General features: G+C 42.4%; 1 protein-coding gene across 3 annotated transcripts in view; it reads right to left on the reverse strand.

Annotated features, from left to right (window-relative positions):
* MYOF (myoferlin) overlaps window positions 1-17,444 on the reverse strand; it is an 81,276-nt gene that overhangs the window by 49,638 nt on the left and 14,194 nt on the right. The window contains exons 4-16 of one of the 3 annotated variants that reach the window (XM_081192155.1): window positions 14,251-14,359; window positions 13,736-13,826; window positions 7,631-7,791; window positions 6,838-6,966; window positions 6,301-6,363; window positions 6,161-6,211; window positions 5,925-5,955; window positions 5,243-5,369; window positions 5,034-5,112; window positions 3,710-3,836; window positions 2,078-2,181; window positions 431-499; window positions 294-337 (exon numbers count right to left, since the gene is read on the reverse strand). In XM_081192155.1, the coding sequence (XP_081048281.1) occupies window positions 294-337; window positions 431-499; window positions 2,078-2,181; window positions 3,710-3,836; window positions 5,034-5,112; window positions 5,243-5,369; window positions 5,925-5,955; window positions 6,161-6,211; window positions 6,301-6,363; window positions 6,838-6,966; window positions 7,631-7,791; window positions 13,736-13,826; window positions 14,251-14,359 (1,185 nt within the window). Of the gene's footprint in view, window positions 1-293; window positions 338-430; window positions 500-2,077; window positions 2,182-3,709; window positions 3,837-5,033; window positions 5,113-5,242; window positions 5,370-5,924; window positions 5,956-6,160; window positions 6,212-6,300; window positions 6,364-6,837; window positions 6,967-7,630; window positions 7,792-13,735; window positions 13,827-14,250; window positions 14,360-17,444 lie in introns of those variants that run through there. The other 2 variants (XM_081192153.1, XM_081192154.1) reach the window with 2 other exon arrangements.

Consider the following 17,444-nt stretch of genomic DNA (forward strand, 5'->3'; position numbering starts at 1 on the left):
TGATCTCTATAATCTTTATAATGGTTCAAGCTGAGTAGCTAATGAATGAGAACTCGTGGGAATTTTAAACAGGCAGGCCTGTCATGCTCCATAACAGCGGCAATTATTAAGAACACCAAGCTATAACCAACTTCATTACAAATAATCTGAGCACCACTCTGCAAAGAGCACTTAATTAATTCCGCGATAGCTTGTGCGGCACAAGTCACCAACGTATGTTAAAACCTTTTTGTTTTGAAGCATTGTCATTGTTGCTTCGCATGCAACTCTATAAACAACAAAGGAGAACTCACCAATCGTACACCACCAGTCTTATTTTTTCACACATCGAAGGGAACTAGAAAAAAAGAAGACTGTACTAATTAACCAAAGTCTTATTTCTAAATAAAACAACAACATTGTAATAGTTTTTGTACAGCAACAAACCAACCTTGATCTGAAGATTAACAAGTTGATTCCACACTGGGTTAGCATTTTTTTCAATTATATTTGTGCAAACCTGGAAAAAAAATCCCCATATGAAAGTTATGAACAGTTCTATGTCTAGGAATAGCTTTTATTCAGACATAAGGAAGATTAACAAATGCTCACAAAATATAACGGGTGCTCTGCATAGCAACTGTCGGTATACAGTCGTACCTTGGTTTTTGAGCAGCTTAGTTCACGAACAACTTGGAACTCGAATGCCACAAACCCAGAAGTAGATGTTCCTGTTTGCGAACTTTGCTTTGAAAGCCAAATGTCCAGCGCAGCTTCCACGGCTTCCAATTGGCTGCAGGATGCTCCTGCAGCCAATCGGAAGCCGCGCCTTGGTTTCCAAACATTTTGTAAGTCAAACGAACTTCCGGAACGCATTCTGTTCAGAAACCAAGGTATGACTGTGTTCAGTTTTTGGCAGGCATTGGCCTGAATGCTAGACTGGGAGTCACCTATATGGCCCCAGAACATAGGAGCCAATTCCTAGGGGCTGAGGTCCCTTAGGCCTCCCCAATAAAATATTTGAGGGGGCTGCCCCCCGCAAGTTAATGGGCATTGCCTTTCAAATGGTGTGTACACACTTTGTCTTGTGATCAGTAATGCAGGGTGGAACTTACTCCCTCCCCATATTTTATTCAAATTTACACCTCCTGCCCCAGATGTTCATATGCAGAAGGTATAGACAGATGCCTACCCTGGTGCCCACAAGGGTTGTTTCCTCCCACTGAAATCAGGTTTAAAAGAAGCATTTCATTGTAACAAAATGAATGTGCTGGTGTGTGTGTGTGTGTGTGTCTGTCCATCCGTGGTCATGACAGTTTATCCATTTTGCAAATGTGCTCACAGGTCCCAAAAGTGTGGTGACTCTTGGGCTAATCTATAGCATAACGTGCACAAGACTTGGGTTTGTGTGCAGCTGAGTGAAGTTCAGGAGCATCTGCTTGCATTTTCAAATAACCACAGTTTGCTATTATGTTCAAAACAGAAATTATGGTTGGCATTAAATGGTTTCTTGAAACAAGCCCGGATCATTAAACATGATATGAAGTTGGGTTGTTCCAATATGCCACAAGACCAAGCACATCTTGTCCAGGTTCAGATATAACAAAAAACCTACAGTTAGCTGAAAACATATCACTATAAATGTCTGAGGAGGGGAAGAAGAGGAAGAGAGGGAGGGGAGAACACATGACCCCAGAGGTAAGTGTGTAAGTCCAAGGCTTCAGCACATAATGGGAAACTGTGTTGTGTCTCTGAACCCAGGCAAGATGTGACTACAGTAGTATCTCTGGTTAAGAACTTAATTCGTTCTGGAGGTCCATTCTTAACCTGAAACTGTTCTTAACCTGAAGCGCCACTTTAGCTAATGGGGCCTCCCACTGCCGCTGCGCCACGATTTCTGTTCTCATCCTGAAGCAAAGTTCTTAACCCGAGCTACTATTTCTGGGTTAGCGGAGTCTGTAACCTGAAGCGTATGTAACCTGAGGTACCGCAGTATTCTTATGGCTTATTGAAACAAGCCAACTTCAAACAATGATTAATGATCCTGACTGGTTTCAAGCATATTTATTTATATAGTTCTGTTATTAGCACTGAATACCTTTTTCCCAGCAAAGCAAACTTCCACAAATGGATCCACAAGGTTTTTCTTATCTGCTTCTCCACCAAATATTTCCTTTACAGTCTGCGCAAAAGCATCATCCACTGCACAGAAAACATACAGAAGAGGAAAAAAATGGCAATCATTTTTCACAACCAAGATCTCGGAGCCACAAAGTTGGCATATTTCATGAACATGCAGCAATGTGGCAGCTGGGTGTGGTATTGTGGAACTTAAATAGCATGATAGTGAAAACTGAATCCAGCAAACGAGGGATCAGCAGCCACAGACATGGGGCTCAGATATGGCCCTTTCTGGAGTGATGTTTTGCCCTGGAAACACCAAGCTAGAGGTAACAGAGAAATGGGCAAGGATGGCAGCAGCTAAAATGACTCCAAATTCAGGGGCAAATATTCACTACAGTAGCAGAGGGGCTTACTTTTAGGAGTGGTGGCAACTTTTTTTGCTGCTTTTTTTTTAAAAAAGCTTTATTTTGTCACCAAAAAGATGGAAATCCCCACTGGTGGCTGCCATTTATTTGCAGAGACTAGCTAGCCATTCCCCTAAGATGCTTTGTCCCACAATGCTTTGGAATGAAATAAAATGGTGGCTGGGACTGGTCATTCCTAGGTGGATCTGAGCCCTGTCAAAAGTAGCAGTGCTCAGGGGGTTCCAGTAGGGAGCTCCAAATTAGTGGGGATTTGTGTTTGGCACCAGATTAAAACAATGCTGAACACAAGTCCGAGCTGCAATGTAATCTGGAGGACACTCTAAGGCTCTTGATTTTTCCTTTGATGCCACAACTTTACCTATCCTGTCTTTGATGTGGTATGGCAGGTGGGTGTAGCTAGGCCCAAATGACCTTGTAGGCCAAATTGGGCAGTTTGGCAAGCCTTGAATTCTACACCCATGGTAGCAGAAGAAGAATAAATCTTTATTTGCATCAGCCATCAGCCACAGCAATAAAACAACAATATGATACACACAGAGTAGAAATAAAAAGTCAATTATATAAAATACATTTTAGGGTTTTGAATCTGTAGTCAAATAGTGGATCTTATACTAACAGCCCCAGCTAAAAACCTTGCAACCTTTGCCGCCACCTGCTCATCTTGATCTGCCAAGAGAAAGGACACCGTGGCAGTGACTGGGCGACCCGAAATGGACAATGAAAGAGGGGTGATAACCTCATTCCTCAAGTCTTTATAAAGAGTGCAAGCCAGAAGGACATGCGCCACAGATTCGGTACTGACATCTACACAGGGACATAAGCGTTTTTTGTGTGGAATCTGTTGAAATCGTCCCTCAAGTACAGCCGAGGGCAAAACATTCAATCTTGCGAGAGTAAAAGTGTGTCTATATTTTATAATTGTTAGGTTATGCAGATAGGGGTACACCCATGATATATGTAGAGGATTTTTTTTTAAATTAAAAAGTTTATACAGTTATATGAGCCCCTAAATGAAGTCTGAAGGAGTACAGCCCAGACACAGGCTTACCACCTAGGTAAGAACGGAGTCTTAAGCATCTCTTGAGCTCTCAAGAAACTAATATTGGTATAAAAAAAATCAGTTGCACACAATTCCAACTTTAAGAATGTGTAACTCAGAAAATAAAACAAAAAGTTTATACTCTGAGGAATATCTTCAGCTCTGTAGATCTTAAGAACGAAAGTGACCCATCGGAGTACTATCCCAGCCGGTAGCAAAAGATTACTTTCTACATCATCGTTTTCATTCTCCCGCTCTCTATTTTCCACCTGTTGGAGACACATTCAAATGCATTATTCTTCTTCCCCTAGCAGACAGCAAGCAAGCCCTTGTTAAATAGCCACTACCTGCAACCATTTTAGAGTGAAGTGCAGAGTTGTGTGCATACAGGGCATAACTCTGGCAACTTCACTTTGAAGTATTTGCCCCTAAACAACCGCAGCTTGCAAGAAAGCTGTGCCTTTCACAGATCATAGAATGCTGGGCTGTGAGCTTGTACTGAAATTATGCATGCATATAAATCTTAGAAGACCACACCCAGGGTGTTTTCATACAGATGATTTAGCCACCACATGTCACCAATGCTATTCTCCTGCAAAGTGGGAAGGCGAAGCTAAGCAGAGGTTCCCCTACTTTCCCCTGCTAGCTGTTCTTCCTCTGTATCACAATCACAAATTCTATGCATAACATATAAAAGCAACGATGTACATCATACAGTGTCATTCTGTCTTCTATTCAGCATTAGCTAAATACATGGTACAAAGTGTGTAAGAGGCTGCAAGGCATTTTTTAGTGGCTTAGACAAGGGTCTAGGAATTGGAGGGTCGAAGTTTTGAGGAAACCTTCCATAAGGTCAGTTTCACTAATCTTCAGTACAAAAGAATGTGAGGATTATCAGCACAAATCTTTAGGCTGACTAATATGTCCAACAATTTGAATTTTGCAGGTCAAGACTTGCATATAAGATTATGTAGCGCAAGTTTAGCTAAAACATGATTGGCATTTTGTTTGCAATGTATATAATCTTAAATGGGAAAAAGTGGGCTCACTCTACACTGGATTCTTTCCGAATTACAATCTTTTGACATTTTAGAAGTCAAATTTAATGTGAGAATATTGTCATAAAAAGCGGCAATGACAACATTCCAGAAGATTTTTGAAATGATATATATTATTGACCATGAAATATCACCTTGGGCTAATCAGAATCCTTCAGCTTTATGCACCTTACAAAGCTATTGTGAAGATAAAAGGGGGGACGGGGAATGGCATGTATCCTTGCAGATTTGTACATTTCCCCATTTTAATAACACTCCCAAGAGCATCTGGAGAAAAAACCCAAGATTCAGTCTTTTCTGTGACTGAATGAAGCATCTGGGAACAGCAGTGGAGAGAAGCAGTACCATGAGCAAGAAGAGGCTGTACCCCAAAGATGAGAAATTGGGAAAAGTTAAGGGGAGATGTACCTTTGAAAGGCAGCGATGCAGAAGGCCATGGGAGAGAAGCACTGTGGCGATAGGGTGGAAAGTAGCGGAGCAAGCAGAACTGGGGAAAAGAAACATACAGTAAGCAGGTTCGGTCATTAAAGTACCTTCAAATGTAATTTCTGGCACCAACATAAGCATAGATTAACCCGTGTGAAGCATATTAGTAGAAGGAAAGTATCTATTTATGACTGAAACTTACAGGTGGCTCATCTCCTGTTCCGAGAACGAACATGCTGACTTTCAAGTACCCTTTGGCACCTGAATTTGAATCTTCAGGGTCATTTAGAAGCAGCCATTTTCTCATGGCCGCGTGTCCTGGGAATAAAAAAGAGAGAAGATAGCATCCCTTCAGGGAAATAATATTCTAATTCTCTCAAATAAGCCATATGCAGGAGGTGTTTTTTTCTTCTTTAAGGAGTCACATTTAAACTGTGATGATAACTAGTGGCAGTGAGAAGCAGGAGTGTCAAATGCGGAGGGGAAAGGGGAGGAGGCCATAGCTCACTGATAGAGCATCTGCTTTGCATGCAGAAGGTCCCAGGTTCAAGCCCCAGCATCTCCAGTAGGGGCTGATAGAGGCTCCTGCCTGAAACCCACTCCAGAGAGCTGCTGCAAATCACTATAGACATTCCTGAGCTGTATGGAACAATGACTTGGTATGAGCTGGGTGTGATTGGTAGGTGGAGTGGGGCAGACCAGACCAACTCCAAAGATTGCTGCTGTTGCAGGGGTCAGCACACCCAAAATGCAACGGATGACCCACACCCTAGGAAAACCACCTTCATAATCATGGTCTGCCTCCTGCCAGCTATTCCACTTTTTTCCTAGGAGGGAAATACAGAAGATAGTGCCTTAAAGGCACATACTCACCAGGTTCATCGTAGACATATCCAATGTCAATCTGAAACAAAGGTTTAGCATATTAACACTCCAGAAAAAACAACAACAAGGAAAGTACCACAGCAGGAAGTATAACAATTTTCACAAATGAAACTTCAGAGCCTCCATCTTTTGTGAGAAATGTGTTCCCCTTTCCCAACAGTTTCATTACAGAGCTGGTAAGAGGGTAAACAGAAAGCATGTGTTGAGACATCAAGAATACTTACTTTAAATTCCCCCATTAGACTGTCGGCACGTAAAGAATAAGAGTCATATACCTATAATTGAATGATAGGAATGGAATAATGTATTACTTTTATTCAACAGTAATGAGGCACTTATAAAGAACATTGTTAGTTTTACTTACCCGAATGCTTATTGTTTCATCAAAGAGCTCTGAAGGGGTCATGTGGACATTGTAGTAAAACATCTGTTAAGTCATGGGAGGAAATAGCTTGGTTATTAAATCTGAATATTCTTGGGAGTTAAAAGACGCCAAGGATTCAGATGAGGAATTTTATTCATGATAGAGGAAACTCTCTGTTTGAATCCAGTACAAATGCATGTTACATTTCTTCATATGACTTTCAGTCCAAGTTCTTTAATCATTTTACAGCACAAAATGGGACTTCTCAGTATAGGAAATCCCAGTAATTTCAACAGTTTACTTCCAAATATGTTTGTTTAGGATTTAGCCATCTTATCCATCTCTCTCATAAAATATGGCAACTAGACTTAGATTGTGCACAGATAAGAAAGTAGTTTTGCTTTACTGAGAACAGTTAGCCACAAGGAGTGGGGTGAGAGTTAAAGATAGAAATAGATAAAATAAGTTTTTATTTTTTCCAGGTAAAAAACCTATGCCTTTCAGCTAGGAGATTATCAAAGATGTGCATTACAATACCTCATCAAAATAAGGATTGTTGCCTCTTTTGATTCTTGTTCTGTGTGTCTGGCCACAAATGTGTACTTTCACAACTGGCTTTATGTTATTCCCAGAGAACTGACGTCCTTCAATGACCCTAACACGAATCTAATGCAGGGAGAAAAACAAATGCAAATATTAGATCACTGATGTGTTCCTTTTATTGGCTGGTTTCTCATCATGTCACATTGACAAAGTGCTTCTTTTCTTTTATTATTAAAATAAACTAACCAGCAGTACTGGAATCTATTAACCAAAGTTAGACAATCCAGAAGAACATCTCATTCTAATGGGCAGAAACTAAGAGTTTCCACTGGCTACATGGAACATTCCTGGGCCCAAACAAGAAAGAAAACCACTAGATTTATGAAGTGCTGCATCCTCACTTTTAACTCTGCTGCTTATCAAATATTGATGGTGGGGGGGGGGCAGGAATACTCCAGACTTCACTTTTAAATCCTGAGATTTATTCATACCGCTCCTTTGCTATTCTAGACTGGAGCCAAGAGATATTACACCGGGTGAAAGAATCTTCCAAGATTTAAATGAGAGCTTCTGAAACGTCTGGAGATTCCAGAACAGAAAAATTACACATGCTTACTATGCATGAATTTTCCTTTTCACTGATATTTATCATGCAGTCAAATGCATTACACCACTGTGTTCAGTGAGGTTTATTCCTTGGCACCTGTGCATAGGACTGCAGCCTGAGGTCATCCTGAAATCTGGCATATTAGGTCTTGCAATGCATATGACTTATCAACTCTACAACCTGGAAGTCTTGAGGCTTGTTAGAAAGCAGCCTCCGGTTTTGCTTTCCTTTGGCAATTCGACGAGCAAGCTGAGTTTCGCGGGTGCCACGTGGACCGCCCTGGGGAACGGGACCAGCTCCACTGTCAGGCGACTCCTCATCACCTCCGTCTTCTTCGCCATCTGCCAAAGATATAAATCAGTGCAGTCACTGTAGAAACAAGATGAACATAAGCAAAAACAACAAGGACTGGTGTGCTCATTCCTACGCCTGAAACTACACAGCGTGACCACGACTTTACCTAAATACAATTGAGCGTATGCTGCTTGAAGGTGCAATTAGGCAGTGACCTCATTTATCTATTATAACCAACTTTTCTATACGAGGAAACCTTATAAGAAGTTCCTGCAGGAGAGAGACTCTGAGCAACATAATGGAGGGCTATTTCTAGGACCAAGTTGGAACTGTCCAGCTCCCTTGCTTTTTTTTTTTTTTTTTGCTGCTGAGAATTGCTAATGTAAACTTGCTACATTTATAGTATTGAAATGTTGCTTCTCGTATGTTATTATATTTGCTATTGTGTTGTTTTGCTATGTTATTATGAAATTGCTTTTGCACTTTGATTTTGAAATGCTTTCCTGTTTTCTTTGTTGTAAAAGCCACTCTGAGGCTGAGGAGGTTTTTGGGTGGGGCGTGTAAAAGTGGCATATGAATAAAATTATTAATTAAAAATTATTATCAGCAGGTATAAGACCCAAAGCATTGTTGGAATAGCCGTGTCTTCACATATTATACCTCCTTTAGAAAAGTTTTTGTTTTGTTTTTTTACAATTTCCACATCACTTTCACATGCACCTAAACAGCTCTGGTCATGGTGGGCTAGAAGAGCAGGGCATTTGATGTTCCACTGAGATATAGAGTCAAATAGGAGGTTCATAAAATATCCGACTCTCTGGCAATTTAGGCCTGTAAAGGTCAAAAGTAGCACTTTGAATCGGAATGGAAACAAACAGGTGACCAGGGAAGATGAAAAAAAGTATCAGAGTGATATGTTCCTGTTTGTATGCTCTATTTAGCAATCTGTCAACTGCATTTGACCCATGTTTCGTTCCACATTGTCATCAAAGGCAGCCTCACAAGGGGCATGTTATAACAGTCTGATCCAGAGGTTTTCAACCTTTCTGAGTCCACAGTTCCCTTGAGCAACTACATTCTTTCTGCGGGACCCCTGTGGGGCTCAGGGGCCCAGTTATGTCATTCCTTGCCTGCCGAGTTGGCAGCCTCTCACCCTTTTTCGAACACCCTCCCTTGTGGAGTGTTCCCCCAGCCTCTGCTCCTCTCCCCTCTCCTTGGGAGTTCTCCAAGCAGCCACTGCAGCAACCCCCAGTCTCTGAGCTGCCTCAGCTCCTGGCAACCAGCACCCCCTAGCCAGATCCAGAGGCACCATTTGCCTGGGGAGCTTGTAGCCAGGGCTGCTGCAACAAACAGCTGTGCAAGCCTTTGGGAGGCAGAGATGCAAGAGGGTATCCGAGGAAGGGAGGGAAGGAAAGAAGGGACAGAGGGCAGCTTTGCCCATGGCACCCCTGACTATCATTCAAGACACCCCATAGTGCCATGGCACACTGGTTGAAAACCACTGGTCTAATCTGACTCTGCATAGGATATGAATGACAATTGCATAATCTGCACTACCATAACATTGCACTACTCCATGTGAAACCATTTTATTTGGAATAGGCTGGTCTGCAACACAGAAATAGAATTTACTTCAGGATCCTGGTTTTGACCTATAAAGCCTTAAACGGCTCAGGACCGCAATACCTCAAGGACCACCTCTTCCCATATGAACCCACCTGTACCCTGAGATACCCTATTTTTCGCTCTAAAGGACGCACTTTTCCCCCTCCAAAAATGAAGGGGAAATGTGTGTGCGTCCTATGGAGTGAATGCAGGTTTTCGCTGAAGGCTGGTGCTCCCCGGGCTTCGGGCAGCTATCCGCAAGCCTTCGGAGCCCAGCAGGATCCCGCTGGCTGTCTTGGCTTCTTTGCTCTTTGGGGCTGGAATAATTTTTTTCCTCTTTATTTCCCCCCCTAAAAACTAGGTGCGCCCCATGGTCCGGTGTGCCCTATGGAGCAAAAAATATGGTAATCTTCCGAGGCCCTCCTTTGTGTGCCTCCTCTTCAAGAGGTCTGGAGGGTGGCAACACAAGAATGGGCCTTCTTTGCAGTGGCTCCCCATCTAAGGAATGCTCTCCCCAGGGAAGTTCGCCTGACGCCTTCATTATACACCTTTAGGTGCCAGGCAAAAACGTTCCTTTTTAACCAGGCCTTTGGTTAATCTTATTTACATCCAACATCCTTTTAGAATGTGGTTCTTTTTTGGGGCTGGGGGTTATTGGGCTATTGTTTTTGGTTTGATTTTATATGTTGTGGTCTTGTTTGTGAACCGCCCTGAGACCTCCGGGTGTAGGGCGGTGTTTAAGCTGAATAAATATCTAAAATATAGATCCTCTCTTCCAGGTAAATATGATATTGTGTATCCATCTTCAACCAGGAACTGAAACTGTGACATTCACAATGGTGTAATAAAATGTGGCAAATCCTCAGAAATTCTGAATTACAAAACTTTACCACAAATAATTAACCCACAAAGGGCGTCTCCATAACGTATTTACTCATGATCCCTAAATAGAGGGTTTTGAATAAATTTAGTAAGACTTTCTTAGGAACTCATATTGTTTATTCATACTATTTTTCTCTTTCAAAGTAGATTTCATCTTCACATACTTTACTGATCAGAAACCAAATTGCTAATTAAAAAAAACCCTATCTGCTTATGTATACAAGATACAAACAGCTGCCTCAGAACTTCCTAATAATAATAACAATAGTCAATTGTGTGATTAAACTATCTGTAGGCTGTACCACTTCAAAGTATAGATGAGGGGTTGCATGTTGTTTTGCAAAAATACCTTGCAAAAGTAAACTCTTATTTTCAAGCAGACATCTGAAAGCAATGCCTCCTTCTGTGTCACAAAGCACATTTTGCATGAGTGCTTTTCTGATTTAAGAGAAGTTAATGAAACATTTCTCTTGTTTAGGCCAGTTCCTACCTTCCAGCATGTTCCGTTCCTGGGGAAAACACAAGAGCCTAGCAGATTCACTTTCCACAATACAATTTAAAGTTTAAAGGTGACGCTACTTGATGAAAACTGGAAGAACAAGTTTCTGTAGCTTGGGGAAAGGTTACACCCTGGCCTCTAAGTATATATTTTTAACTAGCAGGATCCTCCTTTCTCACCTGGGAGTCAAGGCCATACAACCTCTGACAATACAAGAAGCTTTCTGTAAACTAACAAATTGGTTTTCAAGACATAAAAAGCTAACATTTGGGAGAGGCTTTAAATCATAACAGTGACTATCTTTGGCAGTAACTACTGAAACAGAGAGCTTCAGGCATGAGTTTGATTTATAGAGACAAGCAAGGTGACACCTTGAACGTTTAGTGAAGTGGAGTGTGTCATAACTCTGAATTAGAAGAGTTAACATAGAATTTGGGATGGGGCCAGCTCAAGGCATTTTGGCACCCGAGGCAAGCCACAAAATGGTTAGAAACAGAACTGTATTGAAAAGGACCCTGAGAGTCATCTAGTCCAATCCCCTGCAATGCAGGAATGTTTTGCCCAATGTGGGACTTGAACCCACAAACCTGAGATTAAGAGTCTCATGCTCTACTGACTGAGCTATTTAAGGAGTGCCTCCTCCTTCCAGGGTACAAGGGGGTGAGCAAAGTTCTACATAGGGAACAAGGGAGGGAATATTATCAACCTTACCCAATGGTTGAACTGCGAATCAAAGGGGATCATAGGGGGAAAGAGGCCCACTCTGAATCATGCTGGTTGGATGCAGAGCTTAGGAGACCCCAGAGGGCAGACCCTGCCAATTCCTCCCTAGGGGTGGGAACAGACCAGCAGTGCCTCCTATTTGCCAAGAGGCTGCTATGGAGGCAGCATGGGGAGGCTGTCAAGGAGGCGGTAGTTCCAAAGAGCATGTGGCAGTTGCAGCTGGCATCACAACATCAGGCAAGGTGTTCCTTGGAAGCTGGATTTGTCACCTTGCCTCATGGGTATGGGTAGGCCAGCCCTGACGTTGGGGATTTACAATATGGACCTTTGAAACTTAACTTGGGGTACGATTACGGGCAAATTTACGGGGGTGGGGCATTTGCTTCCAGAAAAAAAACGCATCACTTCGAAGGAAGAAAGGAAATGGGGGGAAACAGAACTCCTCTAAAATACCAGAGAAAGTGACTGGAAAGGACAAAAATTGGTTTGCAAGTGTCCCAGGTAGCTCACCTCCCACAGTCCATCCCCACAAGCAATTTTCTCCTCAGCCAGCTGAGCTGGGTTGAACTAAGAAAATGTGCTGGTGTCTGGGTGGAGCCCAGCTAAAAAAAATGTTCCTGCACCTATCATATCCTGTCTAGTTTGGCTCTGAAGGACTATCATAGAATAGATAGGCTGTTTTATTTGTTTCCTATCAGCCCCATTTGGATGTAATGGTAACTTTATGGCCTCCTACACCTTTACCAGCCCATCTTGTGGCACAGCCACAAGGAGGTAAGTTATACTTCCACTAACCAGAGTTCCAGTTATATTTAGGCTACGTACACATAACTGGCTTAAAGTGCAACAAGGTCTTTCCCTCCCTGCTGTGCTTCAAGCCACATTTGCATGTTGCCGAACACACCAGAGAGGGTGGGCAGATGTCTCCACCTGATGCACATCAGGTTGAAGCTCTGGCTTGAGGGCAAATGCTTCAGACAGCAGTATTTCTCAAGAAACCGCAGGATGACTCCGCATCATGGGTAACGCCTGTGTACACCGATTTGAGAGCCAGTGGTGGGAGCACAGTGGATCCAGAGTAAACAATAATGTGCACACAGCCTGGTTACTCTGAATTATGGTTAGTTCACCCAGGCCTGTGCCTAGAAATACAGAGCAAAGGTAAGTCTGGAAGAGCCCTAACTTCTGTGTAAGCTTTGTGCAAGCAAATCATCCTGAATGCTCAATAAACAGGGTTGCCAGAAAGGGTCTGAACTGTGGTTTATGGCTGTGGCATGTCCTGCAGAATTCAGAAGAGATGGGAATCCCTGGTCAGTTTGAAAGCAGAAGGATCTGCCCCAGAGAAGAAGAAGGAAGGGGACAGGCAATCTGTGAGCGCAAGGTTTATCAATTCTCCATAAGAACCTCATCCCCTGGCTGCTTGGTTTTCCTTCTGGAGGCTTGTTGTCTTGCTGTGTGCTTGTAAGAAGGAGATTATTTACCTAACGTTCTTAGCTGACTATTGAACTCTGTTGGTAAGTAGAATATATAGGAGTTATTTCTTAATCTTATGGGATCTGTTAGGGTACCAAGGGGTTGATCGAGAGCAAGTAGGCAAATGCCTCCCTGCTCGGCTGTGAAGCCTTGCTTTTGATGCCAAAATAAACTTTCTCTGTGCAGAGCGCCACTCTCCCATGGCTGGCTCATTCACTGGCAGAATCTGTGAGTGGGCGGTCCTTAAACCTTCCCCAGCAGAGTAGTTTCTTGACACCCAATGTGTGTCTCCCCCTCGGCGCGGAAGCCTACAGCGCAAGGAAGGCGTGGGTAATGGGGACCTCTCTCCTCCCCGCTTTGCCCAGGCAAGGTGTCCTGGCACTTCCTCGCCTCCTCCAAGCCCTGAAGCTCCTCTCCACTGGAGGCTTGGTTACTCTTCTCCGCTGAGGAGGAGCTGCTTCCCACGATCTTTGGGGGCTCTCTGTAATCCATCCGGCTTTTCCCCTCTCGCCCCTGAGCCGATCGCAGTTCCCTGACAGGATCCTTACCTCTGCTCTTTTTTTAAAAAAAATCCATAATATATAAAGGTGAGAAATGGCTTTTGCAACCAGTTGTTTTTATCTTAATTTCCCCCCTTCCCGGCTTTATGATCTATTGTAAAGTCCCTTTCAACCTTAATAAAAATACATTTTTTTAAAAAAGGAAACAGTCTGGCTAGAAACTCTCTCTAAAAATCTAATGACCTTTAAAAAAAAACATTCCTGTGGGGAACGGAAGAGGAGGAAGGATTGGGGGGGGACCTGAAATACCTTCAATGCCTTGTGCATCAGTTCCCCCTGGGTCATTTGGATTCGGAGGTCCAGCTGGTGGCTCGTACCCCACCACCAAATCAATTGTTGCCTAAATTAAAAGAAAAGAAAAATCACAAACATTATATAGGATCGAAAGAACTACTTAGCTTCATGCAGAGGGATCGGCAAAAGCCTATGAGGCCGCCAGCCACTGATTTCATGTCACAATAACACTTTTCAGATTTTATTGTGTTTCAAAAGAAACATAACCCAAACTCTTGTTTGATTGCAGAAACCAATGTGCATAATGGATAGGAAATAAAATTGCACCTGATGCCCAAAAAACTGTGCAAAATGGCACCCTCCTTACCCACCTTAACACCTACCTCCACACACACTTTCCCTCTCTATAGCAATTTTTAAATTGATCAATGCAGCTTCCATGAAATATATGTTGCCAAAATGTTTCCTGTGCTGTTGAAATAGATTATACTGTAAAACATGCAACTATGAAAAGTAAGGAGGTCACTCACGCCGGTTTCCAGTCCCTTTTCATTCAGCAGTGGAACGAGCTTGAATGGAAGCGATCTGCTTTGTGTGCCTACTAGTTCTTTGAGGGATACAGTTGCTGTGCCAATTAACCTGGAAGACAAGAGGGAAGGACGTTGCCCAGGGATACGCTTAGAGTCTTATATAAAGGACAGAAAACCTTTCTTTGATCAGTTGCCATTTCTTAACTGGCATTTTTGGCAGGAGGGCTCAAGTCAGTTCTAAAAGTTTAGGTGTTGAAAATGAATATGGTACAATTTATTGCATTAACAAATAATCACAATTTACGATAGACATAATATATCACAAGGACAGGAAGAAACATAATGGACGGAATAATTGCCACATACAGGAAGAGCAAGGAGAGAGTTTGAAGAGCAAGGAGAGAGTTTGAATGCTTCACCTGTAGGTGTATAAATCATTTAATGTGTCAATACGAAGGGAAGTCATTAAAACTGCAGTTGCAATATAAGGGATTATTTTGACGGGAGCGTAATTGGAATTTCTAAGATTTATAAATTTATAAGAATGCAGAAATAAAGTAAATAATCAAACCATCAATTCTAGCACGCGGGGGGTGACTTAAATTGCATAATTTGGCATCTCGATGATTGGTATTATTAATTGTATTATGATTTGGCATTGTTATAATGAGGCTTTTATTGGATTGTTGTGATTGAAAACTAATAAAAATATTATTTTAAAAATAATAATAATCACAATTTGTTAAGTTTTTGGTTTTTGCATTCAAATGCATATGAGATATTAAGAAGGTGCTGGGAGATACTGGGCCAAGTTTTGCAGCTTTTATCTGTACAAAAGAATTATTCTTTTGCTTCCAAGGTCATCAGCACTGATCACCTTTTAGCAACACTTGTCCAGGTGTTGGAAAGGGAAGGGAATGGCATTCCTATCTTGGTCTGGGTCCCCAACCTCCACAACAATTATCAGCTCTGTCAAAGCTGACATAATATATTTTCTGTTTGATTGTATTTTCACTATGTAAGAGTAAGTCCCCACATGAAAATCCTACATGCCCCATGTGCAAATACTACATTATTTTAGCTAAGGGAAAAAATACAGTGACCGTGCTCCAAAGTCTTGCCAGCAGATGAGACCTAGTTCTTCTTTCCTCCTCCTCTTCCTCCACCTCCTGCAGTCCTTGTACCCTCTTGATCTGTTCTAAAGGGTCCCCCAATGCTTCAGATTTTGGAGCAGCACAGGGGGTTGCATGAAAGAGGGGAGGAAGGCTAAGTCTCATTTGCACAACTGGACTGTCACAGCTGGATGTTGCCCAGCAATTTCCACTTAATGTTTGTTACAGCAAGCGTGACTTACGTACATGTAATTGAAATACTGTATTTACTCGAATCTAATGCTCACTTTTTTGGCCGAATTATGTTGTGAAAATTAAGGTGCGCATTAGATTCGAGTAAATCTGGCAATACCTATTCTTTCCTAGTCTACTCCTCCCCTTACCCTCTTTTCTACCTGTGGTGAATTATAATATTGTAAGCTCCTTGGAGACAGGGGCCTGTCCTCTTGTACAGTGGTACCTCGGGTTAAGTACTTAATTCGTTCCAGAGGTCCGTTCTTAACCTGAAACTGTTCTTAACCTAAAGCACCACTTTAGCTAATGGGGCCTCCTGCTGCCGCTGTGCTGCCGCTGCACAATTTCTGTTCTCATCCTGAAGCAAAGTTTTACTAGGTAGAAGCAAAGATACTATTTCTGGGTTAGCGGAGTCTGTAACCTGAAGCATATGTAACCCAAGGTACCACTGTACTGTGCAAAGCTCCACACCCAATGATGGTGCTATAGTAATAAACAAATAAATAATAAACCAGGATTCATATGGAGATGTAACCCTAATGCATGAACAGTTGCAAATTAAGACGGCACTTCATATATTGCTGAAACTGTTGTCCCCATAATTTCGAACGTCACTGAAAATGGAGGCGGCATTCAATTCATTTCTTAAGTGTAATTTGGTTAGACAGTCCCTCACACTATGAGGAAATGCTATTGAAAGTTGGAAAATTTCAAAACCACCCTGACTGTAAATCTGTTCTTACACAGCTGTCATAAGGTACAAGGGTGTGGCTGCTCACACTGTCAACAAGATGAGACAGCTTCATTTCCATTATCTTTGTTTAAAGACATTTCCTTGCAGAAGCCTGCTTGTATTCTCAGACACAGAAGTGACATAGGTAACTGCTTTTAATTTGGGCGGGGGGGGGGGAGGGGGGATCACTTCAAGCTGCATTTGTACCACTGCATTTGTACAAGAAGAATTACAGGCCCACAGCTCTCGATCTCCACATCATCCTCTTGCTGAGGCACATGAAGGAAGAAGTGACAAAGCAGAGATTTCAGACTGGCCAATTTCTCCAACAATGCAAGGACCATCATAGAGGTGTGTGTGGAAAAGGCAGGTTCCAGGTTGCATGGCGACCAGTTTTACCCTTCCAGCTTCTCCTCCTTTGTGTAGTAAAGTGGGCATCTTCAGCTGGTCCTAAGTGGGGGCGAGGGCTTCACCGGGATGGTTGCCTTGGGGAGAGAAATTCTACTCTGGGTTTCCATCTATTTCTGTATGCTTCGGAAGCCTGTTGTGCATGTCACTTCCTCTTTTTCGGGGTAGGAGCCACAGTTTCCATTTTTGGACAAGTCTGTTTGAAGCTCCTTGAACATGCACATTCCTGCCAGCTCTTATCACACTACTGAACACAAGGCTGTGAAAAAAGTTTGCAAGAGTTTTGGGTTCTCCCTGACTCGTTTTGCATTATACATTTGTGTGGGCTTATCTATAAATTGCCTCTAATTGCAGAACAGAAGCTCACTTGTACATTCTATTTTATAGTGTTAATTTAGAGCTAAGGACATTGTGTTTCTTAAAGGCTGTATTTTAAAAGAAAGAAAGAAAGAAAGAAAGAAAGAAAGAAAGAAAGAAAGAAAGAAAGAAAGCTCATACAAAGGAGCCTTCCTAGATAACTATAGCCATCCCCATTTTTCCACCACACACTTTAGGGCTCCAAGAGCAGCTGTGTTTAGAATATTCATTTCAACAACATTTCCCATTCCAAAGTTGCATCTGTGCCCATTAGGCTGCATGCACACCACACATTTAAAGCATGTGACTCTCCCCGCCTCCCGGAATTTCTGAAACTGTAGTTCACCCTT

Source organism: Podarcis bocagei (assembly GCF_964188305.1).
Source record: "Podarcis bocagei genome assembly, chromosome: 4".
In the NCBI taxonomy this organism is placed as follows: Eukaryota; Metazoa; Chordata; class Lepidosauria; order Squamata; family Lacertidae; genus Podarcis; species Podarcis bocagei.